The following is a 26,989-nucleotide window of genomic DNA, read 5'->3' as shown; positions in this document are numbered from 1 at the left end:
GGTGCGCGATTCTGGCAGTGGTGGGGGCGGTACTGTTCCTGCTCTTCAGTATTAAGGTATGAACAGACCGCCGCCGCGCAGCGGGTGCACCGCTTGCTCCTGGACGTCACCAAACGCCAGACATGCTGCCCGTTCGATTACAGTTAAGCTGATCTACTCTCGTGGCGACCTCCTTCCCATTAGGAAGATAGTGAGCCCCTGTAGTCTCCCTCTATGTAACCTGGCTGAGGGCCCATTCTGCTGTGAGAGTTGCGGTTTCAAATCTTGGGCAACTACCATATCCCTCCCCACTTCCCCTCTGCTGTAGACAGAATATCAAACTGTTTACCCTTAATTGTCACTCCCTTACCAAGCATTTTCCTGATGTCCACGACGTGTTACTCAATGAATCTCCTGATGTCTTTTTTTCCGACAGACATGGCTGTCAGCTGACATGGTGGCTGAGACATGGCTTGGCGCTCCTCCCGGGTTTCAGCATTGTGACTCTCAATAGAAAGGCTAGAGGGGGAGGTATTGCAGTGGTTTTCAAATCCTGCTACACCTGCACTTTTTTTTAAAGAAACCCTGGTGGGCTGGGAGTGTGCGCATTTTGAGATTTCTTTAACGCTAGCTGTACTATTTCTGGTCTACTGGTTTACCGCCCACCAGGTACTTCGAAAGAGTTTAGGACTGCTTTTATCGACAGTCAGTTCCCTGTTTATGAGGTCTGCTAATTTCAGTGTCATTGGTGATCTGAGCTTTCATCTTGACAACCCCCATGACTCAGAAGTGGGTAGCTTCTCTGCTGACCTAGCGGCTTTTCAGCTGCTCCAACAGGTTCATTTCCCCACCCACTCGACCGGCCATTTGCTAGATCCGGTCTTCTCTAACCTACCCTACCTCACAGTTACTACTCCCATTCCGGTGTTCTGGTCTGACCACTATCTGATCCCCATGACACTATCGGGGGTAGAGCCTCCTCGAAGGGTGCTTCAGAAATTCTCTCTTAAATGCCCCTGGCATAAATTAAAGTTTGACCATTTCCACACCCTCCTCTCTACGAACATACCCAGCTTGATGGATGATCTGGATGCTGCCAATAAAACGCTATCGGACTGGGTCCTCCGCCCCTTGCATACACGTATCCCTGCTAAGTGGTCTAAGTGCCATAACACCAAATCTAGTCCTTGATATAATGACAAGCTCGCTATTATGCACAAAGTTTGAAGAGGTTGGAGCGGGCGTGGCGACGAGATTATGACCCGATCCTAAAGGGGTGTTATCAGGCAGCCACCAAGAAGTTTCACAGAGCTATTCAGACTGTACAGGCAGCCTACGTTGCAAATGAGATCAGTAACAACAGCAACCCCACCAAGAGCATTTTCTCCATACTTAAAGCTCTTAAATCGGCGGGGGTATCTGCAGCGCCCTCTATCACGTCGGATGAGCATTGTGAGGCTCTTGCCACCTTTTTTGTCACCAAGGTGGATAACCTCTACAAGACCTTTCATCAAGCCAATACGTGCTCTGATCCTGTGTGTACCCCCCATCCTACTCGGCCGCTTGCCCCCTACTCGCTGATCTCCCACGAAGAGCTGTGCACATATGCAGCAAGGTTAAATTCGGCTCTCCAGCTGATCCCATGAAGCCTGATCAACTTAGGAAGCTGCTACCTGTGCTTCTTACACCTCTGGGTCAGGTGATTAACATGTCCCTGTCCAAGGCAGTTGTTCCTAGAACTTAGAATCAGGCCAGAGTTGTTCCCCTGTTAAAAAAAAAACCTACCCTCGATACAGCTAAACCTGAGAATTTTTGTCCTATTTCTCTCCTGCCGTGTGCATCCAAGATCTCTGAGGCCTACATAAATTCCATTCTGACAGGTTATTTGGAAGAGGATAACATACTTGACCCCACTCAGAATGCTTTCCGTCCGGGGCACAGCACGGAGTCTGCTCTCCTAGCTGTGACCGAACACCTGAGGGTAGCACTGGATGCGGGACATACTTTTTCTCTGACCTTATTGGATCTCAGTGCTGCTTTCTACACTCTCTCTCACCAGATCCTGCTGCAAAGGTTGGAAGAGGCATGCATCATGGGCCCTGCCCTGGGCTGGTTCACCTCCTTTCTTTCTGAGAAGACCTTTCAGGTAACGGCACCCCCTTTCGCCTCCTTGGTTCATACTGTTAAACAGGGTGTGCCACAGGGCTCTGCTCTGAGCCCAACGCTCTTCAACTTGTACTTCCAACCATTAGCAGCAGTGGCCAGGAGTAGAGGACTTGCAGTAGAATCATATGCAGATGATATGCAGTTGGTGGTTGCACTCTCCGAGGACTGGGTACGGGACACGCATACGTTTCGGAGCGATCTCGCTGCTGTCGCTGAGTGGATGACTGCCAACTGCCTCCAGCTCAATGCCAGCAAATTGCAGGTTTTGCTGGTGGGGAAAGATCCTGAGCTGTGGAGTGAAAGCTGGTAGCCTGCTACCCTGGGATGTGCACCCGCCCCCAAACAGGTGGTGAAAAATATTGGTGTCTGGGTGGATTTGGGTCTCAGCTTCCAGGTTCATACTAAAAGTGGCAGGTATGTGTTTTGGTATACTAGGCGGGCTCAAACCGTTGTTGGGCTTTTTTGATCCACCCATCAGGCAGGTTATTGTTCAGGCCTTCGTCTTGCCGAGACTGGACTACGCTAGCTTGCTCTACCTGGGGGCCAATGAGAATGAGATTTTGAGACTGCAGAGGGTTCAAAACGCAGCTGCCATAACTCTCCTTGGCCTTCCTAGAACCTGCTCCACCACCAGTGCTATTTGTCAGCTACACTGGTTACCTGTGGCCAGACGAGTTGAGTTAAAGTCCCTCTGCATTGCATTTAAAATCTTGATTTTTTCCTCTCCAGGCATCTTGACCAAACTGCTTTCATCATACAGTCCCAGCTGCCAACTCTGCTCGATAGGTCATCATTTGGCAGTTGTTCCCCAGGGAAGGAGGGCACGTGCTGTTAGGCGCTCCATCCGCAGACTGGCTGCTAAACTCTGGTACTCACTCCCTATACACATTCGCAGCATTGATAGTTACCTGGCTTTTCGTAAGGCTATTAAGACCTACCTCTTCCCTCTACTATAGACCCACTTTTTGTCTGCAGCCTCTCTTCCCGTTTGCTAGTAGCGCTGAGATGCCCTTTTGCTGGGCAGCAGTGCGCTTTATCAAATATCATGACATAACATTTGGAAACTTCGGATGCATATGTTCCTTCCAAAGCCATTCGTCATTCCTGAGTGGGTGCCAAATCCAGTCATTATGATCCTTATGTGAATGCCGTTGAAGTCTTTGAACAGTTGCTTACTTTGGCTTCTGGCAAATAAGACATTTTCCATTATTACTATCACTTCTGCTCACTGTTTGAGGGAATGTCAGGTGCATTGTATGCAATCTCCATAAGCAACTTTCTTCTTGGACATATTGAAGTTTCCGGCAAAAGGTGGTTTCATCCTTCCATGTCAGTAAATCAATTACCCGCTTTCATTTTTTGCTCCTCCGCCCCGTGAAGGAGGAGGAGGAGGAGGAGGAGAGGCTTCATCGGCTTGACTCTAAGGGAGCTTTGAGTTTCTACGCAGACCATATGAAAGACGATTGTGTAGATGATCTTTCCTTTATGGGGTTCACAGAGACCAGGAAAGGCAAGTTGGTGCCAAAGAGGACTCTGTAGGGTGAAAAGTTATCTGTAATAAAATATGCAACACACTAGTTAAGAAAGACCCTCGATGAAAAGGCCTGCAGGCTCATTCCACCAGGGCCAAGGCTGATACAACATGGATGCTGGTTCCGGACATCTGCCGAACTGCAACTTTGTGTGTCACCACACATATTCATGAAACACTGCTATCTTGACAGTGAGGTCCAATAAGAGAGTTGGTTTGCCCACCCTGTCCTGCAAGACTTCTAACCTGACTCCACTCCTCCACCTTTAGAAAGTTTTGTTCTAGTGTCTATTCCTAAGGGGACAAATTAGCAGTCAGAAGTATCATGCATTACTTACCTTCGTTAACCCTCTTTCTGGTGAATAATCTATCTACCTGCAGATTCCTCACAGCCCTACAAAAAGGTTCCAAGTTAGATTTTGGCATACTGTCACCTGATATTGGTTTAAAGTGCTCTGTTTTGGAGGGCGTGGAAGGGGAAAGATTAAGAAACTGATGTGAGCACTTACAAGTGACTCCACTCTGTCACCTTTGTGACGATATGAAATCGCCACAATAATATGGTGCCTCCTACGGGTGCACAGGGAGCATTAGTAAAAGAACATCTATATCCAGTCTGCCACCTCAGAATATTATAAAGATGAGCAATCTGCGGTCCAGAGAGAGCATTAACAAAGCTAAGTAACTTATACATTTGGTTGCAAGATTTAAAATCTTTGCTATCTTTTGAACAGTACCAATATGAACAGAATTATTTAAACAAACATTGTTTACTTTTTTTGTTCAGATAAGATAATAAGACATCGAGCATGCACGTTGAAGGACACTGCACATGCTATTGTTGCTGCCGAACTGGATCTAGAATTTAACAAATGCTGTGAAGAAATAAAAGAATCTAGAATAAAGAGAGGTAAGTTAATAAATGGTTATGTTTGAAGCCCAGCGCTTCATTCTTTAATATAATGTTGGCAGAATATATAGGCTTTAGGTTGCCTGAATTCAAAACATTACAAGCATTAGAGAGACTCAGGAAGACTTTAAGCTCCTTCTTAAGGGCTACATTTAGAGTTTGGCAAATGCGATGAAGCACCATGTCCGCCAAACCCTGTGTCAGCTCACTTCATTTAAAGACTGGCGGACCTCAAGTTTTCCATCATTGGAGCCCCCGTTGGCTTCGTTGACAGAAAACGTCCCCCCTATGGGCCCAATAGCATTCACTTCAATCCATTTAGTGAAAGTCTTCCAAAACCAAAGATTAATTATGCTGTCTAGGTAATATCTTGAATGAGCCCAAAAAGCCAATGGCTAACTTGTTAGGTACCTTTACAGGCAATAAAGGTGGTGAATCTGTTTTGTAATGTTTAATATTTGAAAACCAAATTTGCACAGTGTTCAAACTGAAGATCGGTATCCCTGTCAATCAATCAATCAATCAGGGGTTGGTAAAGCGCACCACTCACCCGTGAGGGTCTCAAGATGTTGAGGGGTGGGGTAGGACAGCTCAGGTTAGTTGAAAAGCCAAGTCTTTAGGGGACCTCCTGAATGCCAGCAGGATTGGTGTACGTCGTATTTCCAACGGCAGAGAGTTCCAGGCCGTGGTGTCAGAGAAGGCCCTGCTTCTGGATCTGCTACGGCAGATGCGGGGGACTTCTGCCAGGGCAATGTCGGCTGAGCGGAAGTTCCTCACTGGTGAGTGGAAACTCAATCTGTCGTTGACGTACTTGGGCCAGATGATGTTGAGTGATTTGTAGGTGTGTGTGAGTAGTTTGTAAGTGACTCTCTTCTCGACGGGGAGCCAGTGGAGTCTGTGCAGGTGCAGGGTCATGTGCTCGTGGAGTGGCGTTCCTAGGGTGAGCCTTGCGACAGCGTTCTGGATGGTTTGGAGTCTGTCCAAGTAAGGCCTTACTGGTAAATATCTTGAACAAGTAAGTGAGATACAAAGGTGTCTATCATGTGCAACATTATTGGCTTCATACCATATAGTTACAGATGATATCAACTGGTCACCCATGATAAAGTATACGCTCTAGAGCATCTTTCTAGTAAGACTTGAGTGAAGCATGTACATGTTTATCTATTGTTCTACCCTCCAGATTAAGTCTAATCATTTTTCAACACTGAATCTTTCTCTAAAGCTTTTTGCTCGGTTTGATATTGAATGAATTGGTGTATCCCCAATCACTAGATGCAATAAAGCACTCATAATCTTCCTCAACATCATCACTCACAACTGTGAAAAATGAATGTGATCAAAAATCAGATTTAACATTTGTTGAGGGAGAAATACGTTCAACATTGATACTAAAGCAGTTTAGCATCTAACCTATTGATCCTAGCAGTAATTGTATTCTTAGCTCTCCCACAAAGAATGTTGGTAAGCAGGGGTTATCTGTTCGATTAACAAACTGTTTTACCCCAAATATAAGTGTGGAATTTGTAGACTTCTAGAGGTACATACCAATAACTCTGGTTACATAAAAAGCAAGGGTTGAGGCAGAAAGAATGCACCTGCGGCTTGTAAATAAGATTGATGGTGCTGTGATTCCAAGGAACACAACCCTGTGTGTTCCTTCAAGGGCAAAGCCCAAAAATTGCAATGAATGATAAGAAATCAGCACCCATCCAAAAGGTATTTTCTTTGTAATTTCAAATGTCCACAATACATATGAAAGTGCACGATCTTGTAAAAAAAAGTCCGGATTCTTGTAAGACTTTCTTATTCAAGCTCTTTTTTGTGGTATTTCAACACAGGAAAAATCCAAGAACACAAATGGATTTCCTTCTTAGCCAGCCAACGCGTTTCGTCTCTGACAATGAGACTTCTTCAGGGCTAAGGGTGAAACATACCATAATTAGACACTTTACAACGTTTGCACATACAGTTGAATTGAAATTAAAAAATATACAAAAACACCCAAAAACGTGTTGTATCCATTAGGTTTATCCAAGTTGGCTAATGATTGGATTTCAAAAATTGCAAAATAGGAAGAAAGATTGGTTGAACAAACAGAACAGAAGGAATCACTGTTCTTAAAGAGGATCCCAATTATGCTCACAAGAGTCTTCTATTTGCGTGTTATGGTAATTTCTAAAGAGATACATAACGGAGACAAATTCCACTTTCAATGATATAGCAAAAGAAAGTCAAACAAGAACATGGTGTCATTCAAGCAACAGTATAGTCCTATAGGAAACTATCTATTTATTTTCTATTACAGAAGCTTGATGTTTCTGTATTTTCAGAAACATAAAGTGTCTACCTATATAGACGTACTCGTCTGAATTATTAAATAGTTCAACTCAAAAGACACATTATTGTCCAGGTAACAGTCTAGTCCTGTGAGAGATTGTCTATCGATGTTCATTTTAAAAATCAAAGGTAAATTGGACAGAATATGAGACACTATAGTATTCCCTATAGCTATAATACTGTTGCACCAAAGTATCATCTATTAAGATGCTAGATTTAAAGTCTTCATGATATATTTCAACAGACTTTTTGATTACCTCTTTATCCTGACGGGATGTGTTCAGAGAGATAAAATCCGTACAAAACCAGGAATCCCTGTCTATAAGATAGTTGTGTTTCTAACACTGAAAATAAATACCATCTTTACATTAACATGACTTTACTTGTTGAACTAAAATAGTGAGTTTCTTAGATCATATAGTCAAATAGACACATCTAAAAAATAAAGGACTACCTGTTCTTGTCGTGCTTAATCACCCAATGCCTATCCAGAAACTCTCTAACATTAAAAATATCGTTCAGTACATAATATATAACATATACTCTATTAGTTACTAACATTGGACATGATTTTATCATTCACCATAAATTATATTGAGTATTCTACTCCTTAGTTCCCTCTAAGACAGTGATATTATAGGGAAAAAAGAACCATTTGGAAAGCCACTTACATGTCCATTAATGTAAAAGAAAGGAGCAAGTGTGTGAGCCCTTAAGGCAGCAAAAATTAAAAAGTAAAAATCAGTAGCTTCACTAAAGCTGGTTGCTAATAAAACTAAAAAAATAAATTAAATACTAAACCGAAATTAGCAAGAATATTAAGCAAAATTTAACTTGAATAGAGTTGCCCAACCGAGTTAGAAGAACTAGGAAAGCGCCCACATCTACACTCACCTAGGAAAGGTATGGTAACCAGCAGAAGTTCCACATCAACGGTAGGACAGCAACTAAATGAGCTGTCAAAGCCCCTGTCTTTTATACCCTGGGCTGTAGTGTAATAAGGTGCACCTGAGTTTAATTACTTTCCTATTTGGTGCCAAAAAGCGGTCGTAATTCGAGCATTGCAGGCAGCGGCCATCTTGTAACGTGAAAGATATACCGGTGTATATATGGACATGGTTCTATTCTTACATATTTAAGTATTTAGGCTCAAAAATGAAGATAAACCAGAGCATAGAACCTATATAGAATGCACCGAAATGATCCGTGAATTTATTAGCATCGAGAACTATTCTTGAGTGGGTCCGCGATTTCGAGCGTATTGAGCATTACCGGCGGCAGCCAACTTGTAATGTGAAAATTATACTAGTATGTATACGAGCACAGGTATATTGCTGAGTGTTTGAGTTTCTGGGCTCCAAAAATGAAGATACTCCAAAGCCCAAAATGCAACGACATTAGAATGTGAATATATATATGTCGAAAGCTATTTCAAATTGAGTTGACGATATCGAGCATAAAAATGCGTGCCTATCATGGAGAAATCTTATTTTATGCAGATCACCCGTTTTCGAGAAAATATACGAAAAATAAAATTAAAAACGCTATGGATAGCGTGATCTAAAGATTAACTGTTCGAGATATGCTTGACTAATTTAAAGGTTGGTAATTCAAAGGCCACGTTCATTCAGCGAATCCGCCGGCCATCTTACAAGGTCAAAAAACAATAAATTGGAACCATACAGTTCAACATAGTGAAAATAAGTGATTCCACGGAAAAAGAAATAATATGGAGTATTAGTTAATATAGGAATCAAAATAGAGCGTGACCCGTCATGTATGTAATGAAATTTATCCAGTACTGAAATATTCAGATGTTAGTTGGCGTGTTCGCGGTTACACACATTTTTTTTTATAAACACAATAATTATATGCTACACGCAAGTGAAATCAAGACATAGAGTAGGAAATATAAAACCAACACCATAATGTACAGACAAGTAAGCCGCTATTTATTAAGAAAAAGTGCTTGAAGGCTACGTATACTTATACAAAAACGGCGGCCAACTTTAAAAGTCAGAGGTAATACATTCGTCACCTCGACTGGAATAGCATAAAAGAATGCTTTATTAAAACTAAAATACTGGCATTTGTGATATAGATACAGTTGGGCACCAAAAGCTAAATACTACCCAGACTAATAATAATAAGATTGTGTAATACCGAACTAATGTAGAATTGGTTAGCGTATTAATACATAATGTTCTGGGAATCCAGTGCTAGTCACATCTATAATCAAAAACCAGCGGTCATCTTAGATTTTTAAAAGTAACAAGGAGAGCTGAACATAAATTAGGGTTGATGCCATATCACATGATCATTATTCTAAAGAAAGGAATTGGGAACCTTTTTAGAAATAGGAGTTGTAAAAAATTACCAAAATGATATATAAGGGAAAGATGGACGGCAGAATGATAACATCAGATACAATATAGTTCACAAAGAATACAAAGGTCAATGTATAGAAAGAGGAATTATTTTTAAGCCGTATACATTGTATATAACAAAAGATCAAATGCATAGAGAAATATAGTCACAGTTCATATCTCTAAGACATAAGCATAACGGATAAACTGAAGCTTGACATTTATGCTAATTCATAGAAAGTGATGAAATTCTGAATTTTGATTAAGTCCCTATTGCAGACACCTCAGACGACAAATCTCTTTAGATTCAAGTTGTCTGAGGGCAAGCTCCCTATTCTCTCCTCTGACTCCGGCTTTGAGATGATCAATGGCATGAAATTCAATATTTCTATCATTTGGATGTTCTTTAGAAATATGGACTGCCATCGGATATTTTACGTCTCCATTGTTTATTGCTCTTACATGTTCTTGTAGACAAATTGTTAAACATCGGATACTGCTACCAACATAGGTTTTGCCACACGCACACAATAATATATATATATTGTGAAAGTAGTGTTGCAATTGATGAATTCTTTAATCTGAAAGCATTTAGAGCGATTTTACGAGAATTGATTGATCTTATTCTTTCAAAATTTGCATATGGAACAACAACCACATACAAAAAATCCTTTGGGTTTTTCTGGAAACCAATTGGTCTTTTTTGAGTAGCTCTTACATAACTAGGGCACAAAGTGTCCTTCAAGGTTGTTCCTCTTTTATAAACAATTTTTGGTTTCAGAGAAACAATGTCTTTCGGGATGCTTTCTGCCTGTAAAAGATGCCAAATCTTGCGCAATATGTTATAAAGATGACTGCTGTAAGAATTGTACTGAGTTATAAAGGACACTTGTGCTGAGTGAGTTTCATTGATGTTCTTATTTTTAGCATGTTTTAATGTGCTCGCTCTATCCAGAGTGAGTGCACGTGTTTCAGCTTTGTCCAAACATTCTGAGTCGTAACCCCTTCTTTGGACGTTACATTTGATCTGTTTCAGATTTTTAGTAAAATCGCACTCTCTGCTACAGTTGCGCCTAGTGCTCACCATCTCGCCATAGGGTATGGATTTTATGGTAGATTGAGGGTGAGCACTAGCGGCAGGCAGTACACTATTGCATGCTGTGGGTTTTTTGAAAACATCACTGTGAATTTTTCCATCAAAAGCATAGAATCTAAAGTCCAAAAATTCTATTTCTTTGGATGAATATTTCATAATTAGTTTAAGGTTGAAGTCATTTTCATTGAGATAGTCAAAGTAAGCCAACAAGTTGATTATTGGCCCATTCCATATTAGAATGACATCATCAATATAACTGGCATAGAATATAATTTGATCACACCAGTTTTTGGCTCTGGGACCCCTGGCATGCTCCACCTCAAACAACCCCATGAAGAGGTTGGCATATGATGGAGCAAACCTGGAGCCCATCGCCGTGCCATGTTTCTGTATGAACCATTCTTCATTACTCAAAAAGGCATTATTCATCAGAATTAGTTCCGCCATTTCTAGTAGCATGAAAGTGTGTTCCAATTTGTTGCTGTCTCGTTTGAACAGAAAATGGCTCAAGGCCCGTATACCTTGTCTTTGTTCAATAAGGTGTACAGGCTTTCAACGTCCATTGTTACAAATAGTAACTGTGGATCCTGCCAAATGAAATCCTCTAATTTACATAGTAAGTCACCACTGTCGCGTAGATAGGACAGAAGATTTTGTACATATGGTTTGATGTAGAAATCAAAAAACTCAGGGAGGCGCTCAGTTAGACCACCGTTACCCAAAATACTGGGTCTCCCAGGTGGAAATGCGCATCCTTTATGAATCTTGGGTAAGAAAAACAGACACGAAAATCTGGAATGATGTGCCTGTAAATATCGATATTCGTTATCTGATAATAGACCGGATTCATGCTATTCATAGAGTTTTCCATTAATTAGGGTGTCAATTTTAGATGTAGGGTTCTGATTTAGTTTTTCATAACATTCTGAGTCCGATAATTGCCTGTTAATTTCACCTTGATAATCCATTTTATTCATGAGAACAACACTTCCACCCTTGTCCGCCTCTTTGATTACCAGCTCATCATCTTGTCTCAAATTATTCAATAAAGTCCAATCATTTTTGGACATATTCATCTGATGTTTAAATTTCTGGTTTCTCGCATGATTGTCCTCCAATTTATAGAGGTCTATGGTCACCTTTTTATCGAACTCATCAATAAAGTGTCTTTTGACTGTGGAGGTATAAATTTAGACTTGTTACGTAGTCCACTATCCTCATTACAGTCCTCATAAATACCAAGTAAGTTTGTGAAGTCAACCACATCCCCAATTTCATCCTCCTCATAAATAGTGGCTAGCATGTGTGAATGATATATATCACTAATACTTGGTATGTCTACACTTAGATTCACGTTGGACACGGGAGGCACAGGTGGATGTTCAGCAAAGATTTTTTTTATTTTCAATTTTCTTGTGAATTTAAACAGGTCCACATGTACATTGTCAAAATTACATTGGTTAGTAGGGCAAAAATGTAATCCCTTACACAGTACATTTTTCTCATCATCAGTTAAGACCCTGGCTGACAAATTAACAACACTAATGTCTTTAGCACAGGAGTTTAAATCTGGAGAGAAATTTGGACAGTCAGTCAGTCTCTCTATTTTGTGTTCTGTTCCCTTGCTTTTGTGCCTGATCTTGTATTTTGCGCCTTTTTCTTGATTTTGATTTTTCCAGTTGCCTAGGCGATATCTTTGTATCTCCTCTAAAAAAGCAGAAGATGTATTGTCTGTAGCCATAGTACTAGTGCCTTCTCCAGAGTCAGATTCAACTGAGGACAACGAAGTATTACTAGACTACACACTTGTGTTGTCTTTTCACTTTTGTCTTGGGATTTTCTGACTATCTCATCATACTTTCGAGCAAAAGTGAAAATGCAACCCTTCTTATAATCGCCATCATCTCTGCGTATTTTTCTCTGTTTCTTTTCCTTCAAGTATAATTGGTAACTGTTTAACTCTTTCTTAAGGATCTCATTATTTTTTTGTATTATGTCCTTGAGACTGGACTCATTGATTTCCTTTTCTAATTGTATGATTTCTTCCCTGATCTTTGCTACCTTCCTTTCCGCATTGGTGATTATAATAGTCATCATTTTATAAGAGGCGGTATGTAAGCCTTCCTCCCAATCAGTTAATAGATCTTTGTCCAAGTCCTCAAAGCTGGGGAAGATCATTATTCTTAGTCCCCGGGGGATGCGTCTATTCTCGATATATTTCTTTAGAGTGGCCCCATCCCACCATTTTGCAAACTCACATTTTTTTTAATTTCTCTAGACGTGTGAACTTGGATTTAAGTCTTTCGTTACTGCCAGTCCCTTTATCTTGTGTCACTGACTTATCTTTGGTTGCTTTATCAAATAGATCATCAAGCATTTGTTCCCGGTTGTCATTAAAATCCATGATCAAACACAATTCAACAATAAATAGCAGTAATGCCTAGGACAAGCAGTGCAAATTGTCCACAAAAAACTGGTTACATAAAAAAGCAAGGTTTGAGGCAGGAAGAATGCACCTGCTTACACCTGTGGCTTGTAAATAAGAGTGATGGTGCTTGTGATTCCAAGGAACACAACCCTGTTTGTTCGTTCAAGGGCAAAGCCCAAAAATTGCAATGAATGATAAGAAATCAGCACCCATCCAAAAGGTATTTTCTTTGTAATTTCAAATGTCCACAATACATATGAAAGTGCACGATCTTGTAAAAAAATGTCCGGACACTTGTAAGATTTTCTTATTCAAGTTCTTTATTGTGGTATTTCCACACTGGAAAAATCCAAGAACACAAATGGATATCCTTCTTAGCCAGCCAACGCGTTTCGTCTCTGACAAAGACTTCTTCAGGGCTAAGGGTGAAACATACCATAATTAGACACTTTACAACATTTGCACATACAGTTGAATTGAAATTAAAAAAATATACAAAAAAAAACAAAAACGGTTATATCCATTAGGTTTATCCAAGTTGGCTAATGATTGGATTTCAAAAATTGCAGAAAGGAAGAAAGATTGGTTGAACAAACAGAACAGAAGGAAATACTGTTATTAAAGAGGACCCCACTTATTTTACTACGGTGCTCACAAGAGTCTTCTATTTGTATACAAGACTCATCAAAATTGATGAAATCGGTTTATGGAATATTGATCAAAAAGCATAGAAAACTATTATTTTCAAAGAACATGAACAAGTAGCATACCTTAAACGTTAATTGATGATCACAAATCCGTAAATCTTGATATATTTTCTCAAAAACAGCGTGTTATGGTAATTTCTAAAGAGATACATAACAGAGACAAATTCCACTTTCAATGATATAGCAAAAGAAAGTCAAACAAGAACATGGTGTCATTCAAGCAACAGAATAGTCCTATAGGAAACTATCCATTTTCTATTACAGAAGCTTGATGTGTCTGAATTTTCACAAACATAAAGTGTCTACCTATATAGACATACTAGTCTGAATTATTAAATAGTTCAACTCAAAAGACATTATTGTCCAGGTAACAGTCTAGTCCTGTGAGAGATTGTCTATCGATGTTCATTATTAAAATCAAAGGTAAATTGGACAGAATATGAGGCACTATAGTATTCCCTATAGCTATAATACTGTTGCACCAAAGTATCATCTATTATGATGCTAGATTTACATTTTTCATGATATATTTCAACAGACTTTTTGATTACCTCTTTATCCTGACGGGATGTGTTCAGAGAGATAGAATCCGTACAAAATCAGGAATCCCTGTCTATAAGATAGTTGTGTTTCTAACACCGAAAATAAATACCATATTTACATTAACATGACTTTACTTATTGAACTAAAATAGTGAGTTTCTTAGATCATATAGTCAAATAGAGACATCTAAAAATAAAGGACTACCTGTTCTTGTCGTGCTTAATCTTGATAGTCTAAACATGATTCACAGAAAAAAGAGCAAGTGGAGAGAAAAGAAAGAAACTATATTTTAGTCACTGTTGATCTATGGCATATCAGTTATAAACCGTTGTAATTTTAGTTGTCTGAGAGCTCACAAGATCTTAGATCTGAAGTCTTAAAAGTTGGTCTTAATATCTTGCCTTCACAATGGCAATTACAGAAATTACCTAAACTTGCACCCAATGCCTATCCAGAAACTCTCTAACATTAAAAATATCGTTCAGTACATAATATATAACATAGACTGTATTAGTTACTAACATTGGACATGATTTTATCATTCACCATAAATTATATTGAGCATTCTACTCCTTAGTTCCCTCTAAGATAGTGATATTATAGGGAAAAAAGAACCATTTGGAAAGCCACTTACTGGTCCATTAATGTAAAAGAATGGGGCAAGTGTGTGAGCCCTTAAGGCAGCATAAATTAAAAAGTAAAAATAAGTAGCTTCACTAAAGATGGTTGCTAATAAAACAAAAAAAATAATAAAAAATAAATTAAATACTAAACCGAAATTAGCAAGAATATTAAGCAAAATTTAACTTGAATAGAGTTGCCCAACTTAGTTAGAAGAACTAGAAAAGCGCCCACATCTACACTCACCTAGGAAAGGTATGGTAACCAGCAGAAGTTCCACATCAACGGTAGGACAGCAACTAAATGAGCTGTCAAAGCCCCTGTCTTTTATACCCTAGGCTGTAGTGTAATAAGGTGCACCTGAGTTTAATTACTTTCCTATTTGGCGCCAAAAAGAGGCCGTAATTCGAGCATTGCAGGCAGCGGCCATCTTGTAACGTGAAAGCTATACCGGTGTATATATGGACATGGTTCTATTCTTATATATTTAAGTATTTAGGCTCAAAAATTAGGATAAACCAGAGCCTAGAACCTATATAGAATGCACCGAAATGATCCGTGAATTTATTAGCATCGAGAACTATTCTTGAGTGGGTCCGCGATTTCGAGCGTATTGAGCATTACCGGCGGCAGCCATCTTGTAACGTGAAAATTATACCAGTATGTATACAAGCACAGTTATATTGCTGAGTGTTTAAGTTTCTAGGCTCCAAAAATTAAGATACTCCAAAGACCAAAATGCAACGACATTAGAATGTGAATATATTGATGTTGAAAGCTATTTCCAAATGAGTTGACGATATAGAGCATAAAAATGTGTGCCTAACATGGAGAAATCTTATTTTATGCAAATCACCCGTTTACGAGAAAAAATACGAAAAATTAAATTAAAAACGCGATGGATAGCGTGATCTAAAGATTAACTGTTCGAGATATGCTTGACTAATTTAAAGGATGGTAATTCAATGGCCACGTTCATTCAGCGAATCCGCCGGCCATCTTACAAGGTCAAAAAACAATAAATTGAAACCATACAGGTAAACATAGTGAAAATAAGTGATTCCACGGAAAAAGAAATAATATGGAGTTTTAGTTAATATAAGAATCAAAATAGAGCGTGACCCGTCATGTATGTAATGAAATTTATCCAGTACTGAAATATTGAGATGGTAGTTGGTGTGTTCGCAGTTACACAAGAAATTTTTTAAAACACGATAATTATATGCCACACGCAAGTGAAATCAAGACATAGAGTAGGAACTATAAAACCAACACCATAATGTACAGAATCATGAATAAAAAGGATTATCAAGGTGAAATTACCAGGCAATTATCGGACTCAGAATGTTATGAAAAACTAAATCAGAACCCTACATCTAAAATTGAGACCCTAATTAATGGAAAACTGTATGAATGGCATGAATCCTGTCTATTATCAGATAACGAATATTGATATTTACAGGCACATCATTCCAGATTTCCGTGTCTGTATATCTTACCCAAGATTCATAAAGGAGGCACATTTCCACCTGGGAGACCCATTATTTCAGGTAACGGTGGTCCAACTGAGCGCCTCTCTGAGTTTGATTTCTACATCAAACCATATGTACAAAATCTTCCGTCCTATCTACGCGACAGTGATGACTTGCTGTGTAAATTAGAGGATTTCGTTTGGCAGGATCCACAGTTACTATTTGTAACAATGGACGTTGAAAGCCTGTACACCTGTATTGAACAAAGACAAGGTATACGGGCCTTGAGACATTTTCTGTTCAAACGAGACTGCCACAAATTGGAACACACTTTCATGCTGCTAGAAATGGCGGAACTAATTCTGATGAATAATACCTTTTTGAGTAATGAAGAATGGTTCAAACAGAAACGTGGCACGGCGATGGGCTCCAGGTTTGCTCCATCATATGCCAAACTCTTCATGGTTTTTTTTGAGGTGGAGCATGCCTGGGGTCCCAGAGCCAAAAACTGGTGTGATCAAATTATATTCTATGCCCGTTATATTGATGATGTCATTCTAATATGGAATGGGCCAATAATCAACCTGTTGGCTTACTTTGACTATTTCAATGAAAATGACTTCAACGTTAAACTAACTATGAAATATTCATCCAAAGAAATAGAATTTTTGGACTTGAGACTCTATGCTTTTGATGGAAAAATTCAGCGATGTTTTCAGAAAACCCACAGCATGCAATAGTGTACTGCATGCCGCTAGCGCTCACTCTCAATCTACCATAACAGCCATACCCTATGGCGAGATGGTGCGCGCTAGGCGCAACTGTAGCAGAGTGTGCGATTTTACTAAAAATCTGAAACAGATCAAATGTAACTTCCAAAGAAGGGGTTACGACTCAGAATGTTTGGACAAATAAGAAACACGTGCACTCACTCTGGATAGAGCGAGCACATTAAAACATGCTAAAAATAAGAAAATCGATTAAATTCACTCAGCACAAGTGTCCTTTATAACTCAGTACAATTCTTACAGCAGTCATCTTTATAACATATTGCGCAAGAATTGGCATCTTTTACAGGCAGAAAGCATCCCGAAAGACATTGTTTCTGTGAAACCAAACATTTTTATAAAAGAGGAACAACCTTGAAGGACACTCTGTGCCCTAGTTTATGTAAGAGCTACTCAAAAAAGACCAATTGGTTTCCAGAAAAACCCAAAGGATTTTTTGTATGTGGTTGTTGTTCCATATGCAAATTTGGAAAGAATAAGATCAATCAATTCTCGTACAATGGCTCTAAATGCTGTGAGATTAAAGAATTCATCAATTGCAACACTACTTTCACAATATATATATTATTGTGTGTGTGTGGCAAAACATATGTTGGTAGCAGTATCCGATGTTAAAAATTTGTCTACAAGAACATGTAAGAGCAACAAACAATGGAGACGTAAAATATCCGATGGCAGTCCATATTTCTAAATAACATCCAAATGATAGAAATATTGAATTTCATGCCATTGATCATCTCAAAACCGGAGTCAGAGGAGGGAATAGGGAGTTTGCCCTCAGACAACTTGAATCTGAATGGATTTGTCGTCTGAGGAGTGTGCAACAGAGACTTAATCAAAATTCAGAATTTCATCACTTCCTATGAATTAGCATAAATTTCAAGCTTCAGTTTATCCGTTATGCTTATGTATTAGAGATATGAACTGTGACTATATTTCTCTATGCATTTGATCTTTTGTTATATACAATGTATACGGCTTAAAAATAATTCCTCTTTCTATACATTGACCTTTGTATTCCTTGTGAACTATATTGTATCTGATGTTATCATTCTGCCGTCCATCTTTCCCTTATATATCATTTTGGTAATTTTTTACAACTCCTATTTCTAAAAAGGTTCCCAATTCCTTTCTTTAGAATAATGATCATGTGATATGGCATCAACCCTAATTTATGTTCAGCTCTCCTTGTTACTTTTAAAAAACTAAGATGACCGCTGTTTTTTGATTATAGATTCTCCGAACATTATGTATTAATACGCTAACCAATTCTACATTAGTACTTCGGTATTACACAATCTTATTATAATTAGTCTGGTTAGTATTTAGCTTTTGGTGCCCAACTGTATCTATATCACAAACGCCACTATTTTGGTTTTAATAAAGCATTCTTTTATGCTATTCCAGTCGAGATGACGAATGTATTACCTCTGACTTTTAAAATGGCCGCCGTTTTCGTATAAATATACGTGGCCTTCAAGCACTTTTTGTGTATAAATAGCGGCTTACTTGTCTGTACATTATGGTGTTGGTTTTATATTTCCTGTCTTGAGTTCACTTGCGTGTGGCATATAATTATCGTGTGTTAAAAAACAATTTGTGTAACCGCGAACACGCCAACTAACATCTCAATATTTCAGTACCGGATACATTTCATTACATACATGACGGGTCACACTCTATTTTGATTCCTATATTAACTAATACTCAATATTATTTCTTTTTCCGTGGAATCACTTATTTTCACTATGTTGAACTGTATGGTTTCAATTTATTATTTTATGACCTTGTAGGATGTCCGTCGGATTCGCTGAATGAACGTGGCCTTTGAATTACCATCCTTTAAATTAGTCAAGCATATCTCGAACAGTTAATCTTTAGATCACGCTATCCATCGCGTTTTTAATTTTATTTTTTGTAGTTTTTCTCTTAAACGGGTGATCCGCATGAAATAAGATTTCTCCATGATAGGCACACATTTTTATGCTCGATATCGTCAACTCATTTGGAAATAGCTTTCGACATCAATATATTCACATTCTAATGTTCTTGCATTTTGTGCTTTGGAGTATCTTAATTTTTGGAGCCCAGAAACTTGCTTGTATACATACTGGTATAATGTTCACGTTACAAGATGGCTGCCGCCGGTAATGCTCAATACGCTCGAAATCGCGGACCCACTCAAGAATAGTTCTCGATGCTAATAAGTTCACGTATCATTTTGGTGCATTCTATATAGGTTCTAGGCTCTGGTTTATCTTAATTTTTGAGCCTAAATACTTAAATATATAAGAATAGAACCATGTCCATATATACACCGGTATAGCTTTCAGGTTACAAGATGGCCGCTGCCTGCAATGCTCGAATTATTGCTTCTTTTTGGCGCCAAATAGGAAAGTAATTAAACTCAGGTGCACCTTATTACACTACAGTCCAGGGTATAAAAGACAGGGGCTTTGACACCTCATTTAGTTGCTATCCTACAGTTGATGTGGAACTTCTGCTGGTTACCATACCTTTCCTAGGTGAGTGTAGATGTGGGCGCTTTTCTAGTTCTTCTAACTAGGTTGGGCAACTCTATTCAAGTTACATTTTGCTTAATATTCTTGCTAATTTCTGTTTAGTATTTAATTTATTTTTGTATTATTTTTTTAGTTTTATTAGCAACCAGCTTTAGTGAAGCTACTTATTTTTACTTTTTAATTTTTGTTGCCTTAAGGGCTCACACACTTGCCCCATTCTTTTACATTAATGGACCAGTAAGTGGCTTTCCAAATGGTTCTTTTTCCCTATACTATCTCTATCTTAGAGGGAACTAAGGAGTAGAATACTCAATAATATTTATGGTGAATGATAAAATCATGTCCAATGTTAGTAACTAATAGAGTCTATGTTATATATTATGTACTAAACGATATTTTTAATGTTAGAGAGTTTCTGGATAGGAATTGGGTGCAAGTGTAGGTAATTTCTGTGATTGCCATTGTGAAGGCAAGATATTAAGATTAACTTTTAAGACTTCAGATCTAAGATCTTGTGAGCTCTCGGAGACAACTAAAATTACAACTGTTTATAACTGATATGCCATAGATCAAAAATATAGTTTCTTTCTTTTCTCTCCACTTGCTCTTTTTTCTATGAGCCATGTTTATACTATCAAGATTAAGCACGACAAGAACAGGTAGTCCTTTATTTTTAGATGTGTCTATTTGACTATATGATGTAAGAAACTCACTATTTTAGTTCAACAAGTAAAGCCATGTTGTTAATGTAAATATGGTATTTATTTTCAGTGTTAGAAATACAACTATCTTGTAGACAGGGATTCCTGATTTTGTACGGATTCTATCTCTCTGAACACATCCCGTCAGGATAAAGAGGTAATCAAAAAGTCTGTTGAAATGTATCATGAAGAATTTAAATCTAGCATCATAATAGATGATACTTTGGTGCAACAGTATTATAGCTTTAGGGAATACTATATTGTCTCATATTCTGTCCAATTTACCTTTGATTTTTAATAATGAACATAGATAGACAATCTCTCACAGGACTAGACTGTTACCTGGACAATAATGTGTCTTTTGAGTTGAACTATTTAATAATTCAGACGAGTACGTCTATATAGGTAGACACTTTATGTTTGTGAAAATTCAGACACATCAAGCTTCTGTAATAGAAAATTAATAGATAGTTTCCTATAGGACTATACTGTTTGTTGAATGACACCATGTTCTTGTTTGACTTTCTTTTGCTATGTCATTGAAAGTGGAATTTGTCTCTGTTATGTATCTCTTTAGAAATTACCATAACACGCTGTTTTTGAGAAAATCTATCAAGATTTACTGATTTGTGATTATCAATTAACGTTTAAGGTATGCTACTGGCTCATGTTCTTTGAAAATAATAATTTTCTTTGCTTTTTGATCAATATTCCAGAAACTGATTTTATCAATTTTTATGAGTTTTATATACAAATAAAAGACTCTTGTGAGCACCGTAGTAAAATAAGTGGGGTCCTCTTTAAGAACAGTGCTTCCTTCTGTTCTGTTTGTTCAACCAATCTTTCTTCCTTTTTGCAATTTTAGAAATCCATCATTAGCCAACTTGGATAAACCTAATGGATATAACACGTTTTTGGGTGTTTTTGTATATTTTTTAATTTCAATTCAACTGTATGTGCAAATGTTGTAAAGTGTCTAATTATGGTATGTTTCACCCTTAGCCCTGCAGAAGTCTTTGTCAGAGACGAAACGCTTTGGCTGGCTAAGAAGGAAATCCATTTGTGTTCTTGGATTTTTCCTGTGTTGAAATACCTCAATAAAGAACTTGAATAAGAAAATCTTACAAGAATCCAGACTTTTTTTTACAAGATCGTGCACTTTCATATGTATTGTGGACATTTGAAATTACAAAGAAAATACCTTTTGGATGGGTGCTGATTTCTTATCATTCATACTAATAATTCTTTCATACAAATAATTCTTTTCTATAGCCAAATATAGTTTCTAAAATTGCTTCATTATATAAGCAAACTATTTGGAATTTCTTTATGCATTGAATTGGCTGAGATCAGCACACAATATTTTATAAGAAGTTATGAAATATACGATTTAATCTGAGGTTATTGAAAAAAGTTTGGTAGTGCAGGGGCCTAATTAAATGGTACTCTTAACCCACTAAGAACTAATTTGCTCTGGATGACATCACACACATTTGCACTTTCACATCTCCATCAATAGCCCATCGTTGCTGGAAATCTTCTCCATACACTTAGTGTAAAATGTGCTAATCTTAGAAAGGGTTTGCGTTCATCCTTATGTGCTGGGGATAATTGACAGCATCAACAAAATTGAGAAGGGATAAATACCTGTAGTAGAATATGGTGCCCTTCATTGACTAAATTGGATAAAGGCAAATGCCTCTCCTAGGAATATTGTTCTGTAAATTATCAATCTCCTCTTTCTAAAACGTACACTTTTATTCGATACGTGTGGCTCCCATACCATTGAGGATCAAAACCCAAAACTAAAGAATTGTCCTGAAATGCAATAACACTGGGATATTCTTGAACAATTTGGAGGCTAGTCTCTAAAAAGTTGATGTTGCAGAGTCTTAGACAAGGGACATACAGAATAACTGAAACAAGGTGGCAGAGGGTATAGAATCTGTAAGATAACATTCTTTTGTGAGTTGAATCTGTTTATAAGCTTTCATGTAGGTCATAGAAAACGTGGAGGCATTAGTCAGCTTATTTACCCAGCGTTCAGCATACTGGTCTGGGCGTGGATTAATGCAGGTGCAGAATTTCTGAAGTTCAAAGGCTGTGCCATCAATTATATCTTGTAAAAGGCTGTGTTATTAAAGTTCAGGAAATATGCCACTTGCATGAAATATAGTCTTGGATAAACTAATAAAAACGATCCCTGTATTTGTGAATTGCTGTGAAAGTTCAAGGCATAATATTGGGGTTGAACCTTTGGAAGCCGTTTGATTTGGATTTTAATATTATGCATTCAGTGGTTCAATTTGTTTACTTCATGTTGGTGAAATGTCCATTGTTTGTGGCAGGTTTACCATTATCATCAGAACTAATAAGACCACATGGTTCAAGTACACGGAAGACGGATATCCTAACTGAAGAAACATCTCAGAACAAACCTGGAAATATGGAGGCAGGGAAAAACTCTGCAAGTAAATTTATGTGTAAGTGCATCTGCTTCACATTTGATCGTTTCTTGGTTATTTGCATCCACGTACTGCCAATTATATTAATCAAATTTATTGTTTGGTGGAATTAGAACGCACAAAACTAGACCCAAATGACAATGAAGCTCTGCAGGTAGGACCAGGATGTATATCTAGCGAACAAGGACCTATGCAGTGATCACTCGGGACAATAATTCAGGTTTTATTTATATAAATTTCCAAAGCCTAACTTTCACCAACAGGCATATTAGCACTAATATTTTAGTTGAAAGGTGGAAAATCATAAACCTGTAATGCAAGAAACTGTATTTTATTGTTATTTAGGAAATCATTAGGATTTCTAAGCTTTCCTGGAACAAAGAACTTTTTTGATGCTTTATATCTTTATTGGTAACGCAATTTCCTTTGTTTTTTGAGCTTCTATGTAGAAGACTGTACCACCAATATTCCCATTTAAAATTAGGGATCATCCTTTGAAATATAAGCATTGACCATAATATCAGTCTAGGTTGATGAACCTGAAATTTCCAAGCCAGCCAGAACAGAGGGTAGAATGTTAACAGTTAACTAGGCAAAGTGATTTAAAAACAATGTGTTGCTTTACTGGTTGCCAGCGGAGCTAGGAAAGCATAGTGGAAATTGAATCTGTCTGTTGAAGATGAAAAGCAATCCTCTCCTTTGACTTTTGGACTAACTGAAATTTTCTTGTTGCCTTACCGTGGAGTTCAACATTTAACGCATATCTGAAAGAGACTATTGGTTATAGATTCTTTACCTTAGAATTGCCCCCAGGCATCAGACTGTATCCCGAGAATTTTTCTTCAGCAGTACCCCTGCGCGTTGGTAGGTGGTGCCGGTCGACTCTGCGCCGTCATCGATGTTGTGGTTGCCAAGATGACGTTGTGGTGGCTGCATAGGCGCCGCCACAGCGTCTTAACGTCCATTCATTCTTTTTTTGCTCCTACATAGCCCAGAACCGGAGAGAGCTTGCTTCTTAGTCATTTTTTTACTAAACTTTTTTGGACTTTTGTCAACATCTTTTTCGAGTTTTAGACACCTGGTGCGTGAGGGATGTCCCATCGTCAGACCGGATTAAAGTCCTGCGACGCCTATCGCAAGCTGATGCCCGTGACCAATTTGCACCTCGTGTGCCTCTGGTGCCTGTAGCACAACCAGGACCCAGAGTCGTGCTCTGACTGTCTGGCCATGAATCCGAAGTCTTTGTGGGAGCGGTGCTGAAAGCTTTTGGAGGCCACGTCGTTCCCAGTCTCGTTTGAGGGAAAGGTCTCGAGACCTGTTATGGAGCTATTACACCTCCTCTAAGTCTTTGCACTCCTCATGTAAGTTTAGGCATAAGAGGAAGGCGAAGAAGCACTGTTACTCTTCGCTCTCGCCCAGTTGGTCGGCTGACGCGGTCTGGAGCTTTGTGGCTCTAAGGCTTCATCTCCAGGGACGACTCTGCTCTCCCCCCCACCACCCCCCTTTTCTGGGAACAGGTGCGTCCCCTGCCCAGCTTTGAATGCTCTACGAAACCCTCCACTGTGTGTTTGAGCTACCCTACTCCGCTGGTGCGCCTTCTGGTCCCCCGGAGCCAGTTGGAGGCCCCGGGCCTTCACTGCTGGCAGCTCCGGCACGCATGGTTTTGATGAATACATACCTGGATCCAGATCGACGCTGGTGGAACTTTCCTGGCGGGGTTACCCCCCCCCACCTGCCGTGCCCCTGGCCAAAGCAGTCCCCATCCCGAGATGGACCTGGATCTGGATCGACATTGGCCACCGTTGAATCCGAATCCAGAGGGTAATTTTGTTCCCTTGTTAATCCCAGGTGTTCCCACTCGCCCTGAAGGTGGTGATGAGGACTGGGAGGGGTCGCTGGACCCTTTAATAGACCAGCTGGAAGAACCGGACTGGAGAGAGGAATTGGGTGATGTCAGTTGTCTGGATACCTCCCCAGACCTTGGCATGCCTAATCTCTCTCCCATGGCTACGAAGGAGGAAGCGTCTTATGCAGTGGTTGTGTATAGAGCAGGCAAGGCTGTGGGCCTGGAGCTTCCTACAGTGGCATTCAAATGTAGTTGCAGTCATTACGAACCTCCTGACAGAGGTACTTCAGCCAGCGACAAAATTCCTCTGACATCTCTTTCCCTTTAATGAAGCCCTCACGGACGTCCTCCTTGGTTCTTGGTCAATGCCCAGCACAGGGGCTCCTGTGAACCAGCAAGTGCCCGCCGCCACCCCCTGGCTCCGGGCGGTCCCATTTTCCTCACCCAACAACCTTTCCCCGAGAGCTTAGTGGTCCAAGCCTCTTCTTCCAAGGGTGTATTCCCTTCTGCACCCCAAGATGGGGAATCCAAGAAGCATTTGTTCTGTTTATCCAGCTTGGAGATGCGGTCTGTGAATACAGCGTGTCTCTTGGGCCCCTATACACATACAATTGCGCAAGAGCTTCCTCATTGCGAAGGAGGAAGCTCTGGCCTTTCTCTCAGGCAGTGGTGGATGGGAGGGACGCAGCAAAATTCACAATCTGCTGTGGACTGAATACCATCGACTCTCTGGGCAAAATGATTGCCACGTCGGTAGCCCTTCAGCGCTATGCCTGGTTGAGGACATCTTGTTTTCTACCGCTGTTCAGTCAACCCTGCTGGACATGCCCTTCGAGGGCTGTCACCTTTTTGGTGACAAGGGAGACTCCGCACTGGAGTGCTTTAAGGATTCTCAGGCTACGGCCGGATCCTTGGGCCTCGCTGTGTCCTCCCGTCAACTGCACTTTTCAGGATATTCGGGCTAGGATACAGATGTTTCAGCCACTAACCTAGATTTCGGTGAGAATGACCCTAAGGTTGCTGGGCCTCATGGCCTCCTGCATCCTTCTGGTGGATCATGCTAGCATGTGCGGGCTCTGCAGTTGGACCTGAAGTTCCTGCTACTTCCAGATCTTGGAGGGAGCTGCATAACAACTCTAGTGGTGGTTGACAAACCAGGATTGGGTCAGTGGCAGATTCCTCGCTCTTTCCCAACCAAAATTCACCGTAGTGACTATGGTGTCCGATGCACCACTCCTGGAATAGGGCGGACATGTGGGAGAGGCAAGGATCAGAGGAGTCTGGTCTCCGGCAGACTCCAGGCTCCTTGTTGAAGCTCTTGGCGATTTGCTTGGCACTGAATGCATTCCTTCCCTCCCTCAAGGGAAAGGCAATGCAGGTGTTCAGGCAACACCACCACCATGTGGTACTGCAACAAACAGAGCGGGGTGGGGTCGTGGACCCTTTGTCAAGAGGCCCTTCACCTTTGGGCATTACCCTTTTATTGCAACACCTGGCAGGTTCTCTGAACGCCAGGGCGTAGGAACTGTGTCTGGTGGATCACGAATGGCGTCTTGACTCAGAGGTAGTGCAAGGTCTCTTTCAGTAGTGGGGAGAGCCATGATTAGATCTATTCGCCATTGAAGAGAACGCGCGAGGTCAGCTGTTTTCGCGTTGGAATTCCCAAGGCGGCACTCGCTCGGCAGCGCTTTTTGGCCCGAGTGGACTTGCAGCCTTCTGTACACCTTTCCACTTCTGTGCCGAGTGCTGAAGATCAAGCGCGACCAGGCCTAAGTCATTCTTGTGGCACCAGACTGGGCACAAAGTCTAGTACCCGAGCTCCTGAGCATGGCTATCGTTCCTCTGATCAGACTGCCCCTTAGGTTGGATCTTGTCGCAGCAGCAAGGAACTGGTTTCCACTGAACCTGTCCAGCATCCACCTCCTTGATTGAGCAGTGACAGTTGACAGCTTTTGACCTTCCTACCAAAGTCTGTAATGTCATCTTGGCAGTCAGGCGTCCCTCCACTAAGACTGCATACGCCTGTCGATGGAACAAGTTTGTGGCATGATTCACAGCAAAGGCTTACCTTATGTGCACTCCCTTTGAGCCTCTACATTACGGTTCCCTTAGGCTTCTCACTTTTAAGACTGCCTTTCTTGTTGCCATCACCTCTGCTCACAGAGTGAGTGAGCTTCATGTTCTTTCTTCTAAGCCCCCTTTCTTCTCAGTCCATCCGGACAAAGTGGTGGTTTGAACGAGGCCCTCATTCTGGCCTAAAGTTGTCACTCCTTTCCACATCGAATAGACTATTACTCTGCCCCCTTTTCCCACCTCTGCACCCTTCAAAGGAGGAGGAGAGCGTCTGGGGCATCTGGATACGAAACATGCCCTGTCTTTCTACCTTGACCGCACAGAGGATTTCCGGGTGGACGATCAACCCTTCGTTGGCTTTGTGGGTGCCAAAAAAGATCGGGCTGTGCAGAAGCATATCATCTCTCGATTAGGTCGTCCTTTGTATCAAGATTC

At 40.0% G+C, this 26,989-nt stretch overlaps 1 protein-coding gene across 3 annotated transcripts in view; it reads left to right on the top strand.

Annotated features, from left to right (window-relative positions):
* The window catches only part of ATAD2B (ATPase family AAA domain containing 2B), a 945,800-nt gene that overhangs the window by 720,763 nt on the left and 198,048 nt on the right, over window positions 1-26,989 (top strand). For 2 of the 3 annotated variants that reach the window (XM_086926259.1, XM_086926261.1), the window contains exons 23-24: window positions 4,464-4,586; window positions 22,519-22,653. In XM_086926259.1, coding sequence (XP_086782385.1) covers window positions 4,464-4,586; window positions 22,519-22,653 — 258 coding nt within the window. The remainder of the gene's footprint in view (window positions 1-4,463; window positions 4,587-22,518; window positions 22,654-26,989) is intronic. The other variant, XM_086926260.1, reaches the window with a different exon arrangement.

The sequence above is a fragment of the Lissotriton vulgaris genome, chromosome 6 (genome assembly GCF_964263255.1).
Source record: "Lissotriton vulgaris chromosome 6, aLisVul1.2, whole genome shotgun sequence".
NCBI lineage: Eukaryota > Metazoa > Chordata > Amphibia > Caudata > Salamandridae > Lissotriton > Lissotriton vulgaris.
Note: the sequence above shows the minus strand (reverse complement) of the source record. Positions and strands in the feature narration are given on the sequence as shown.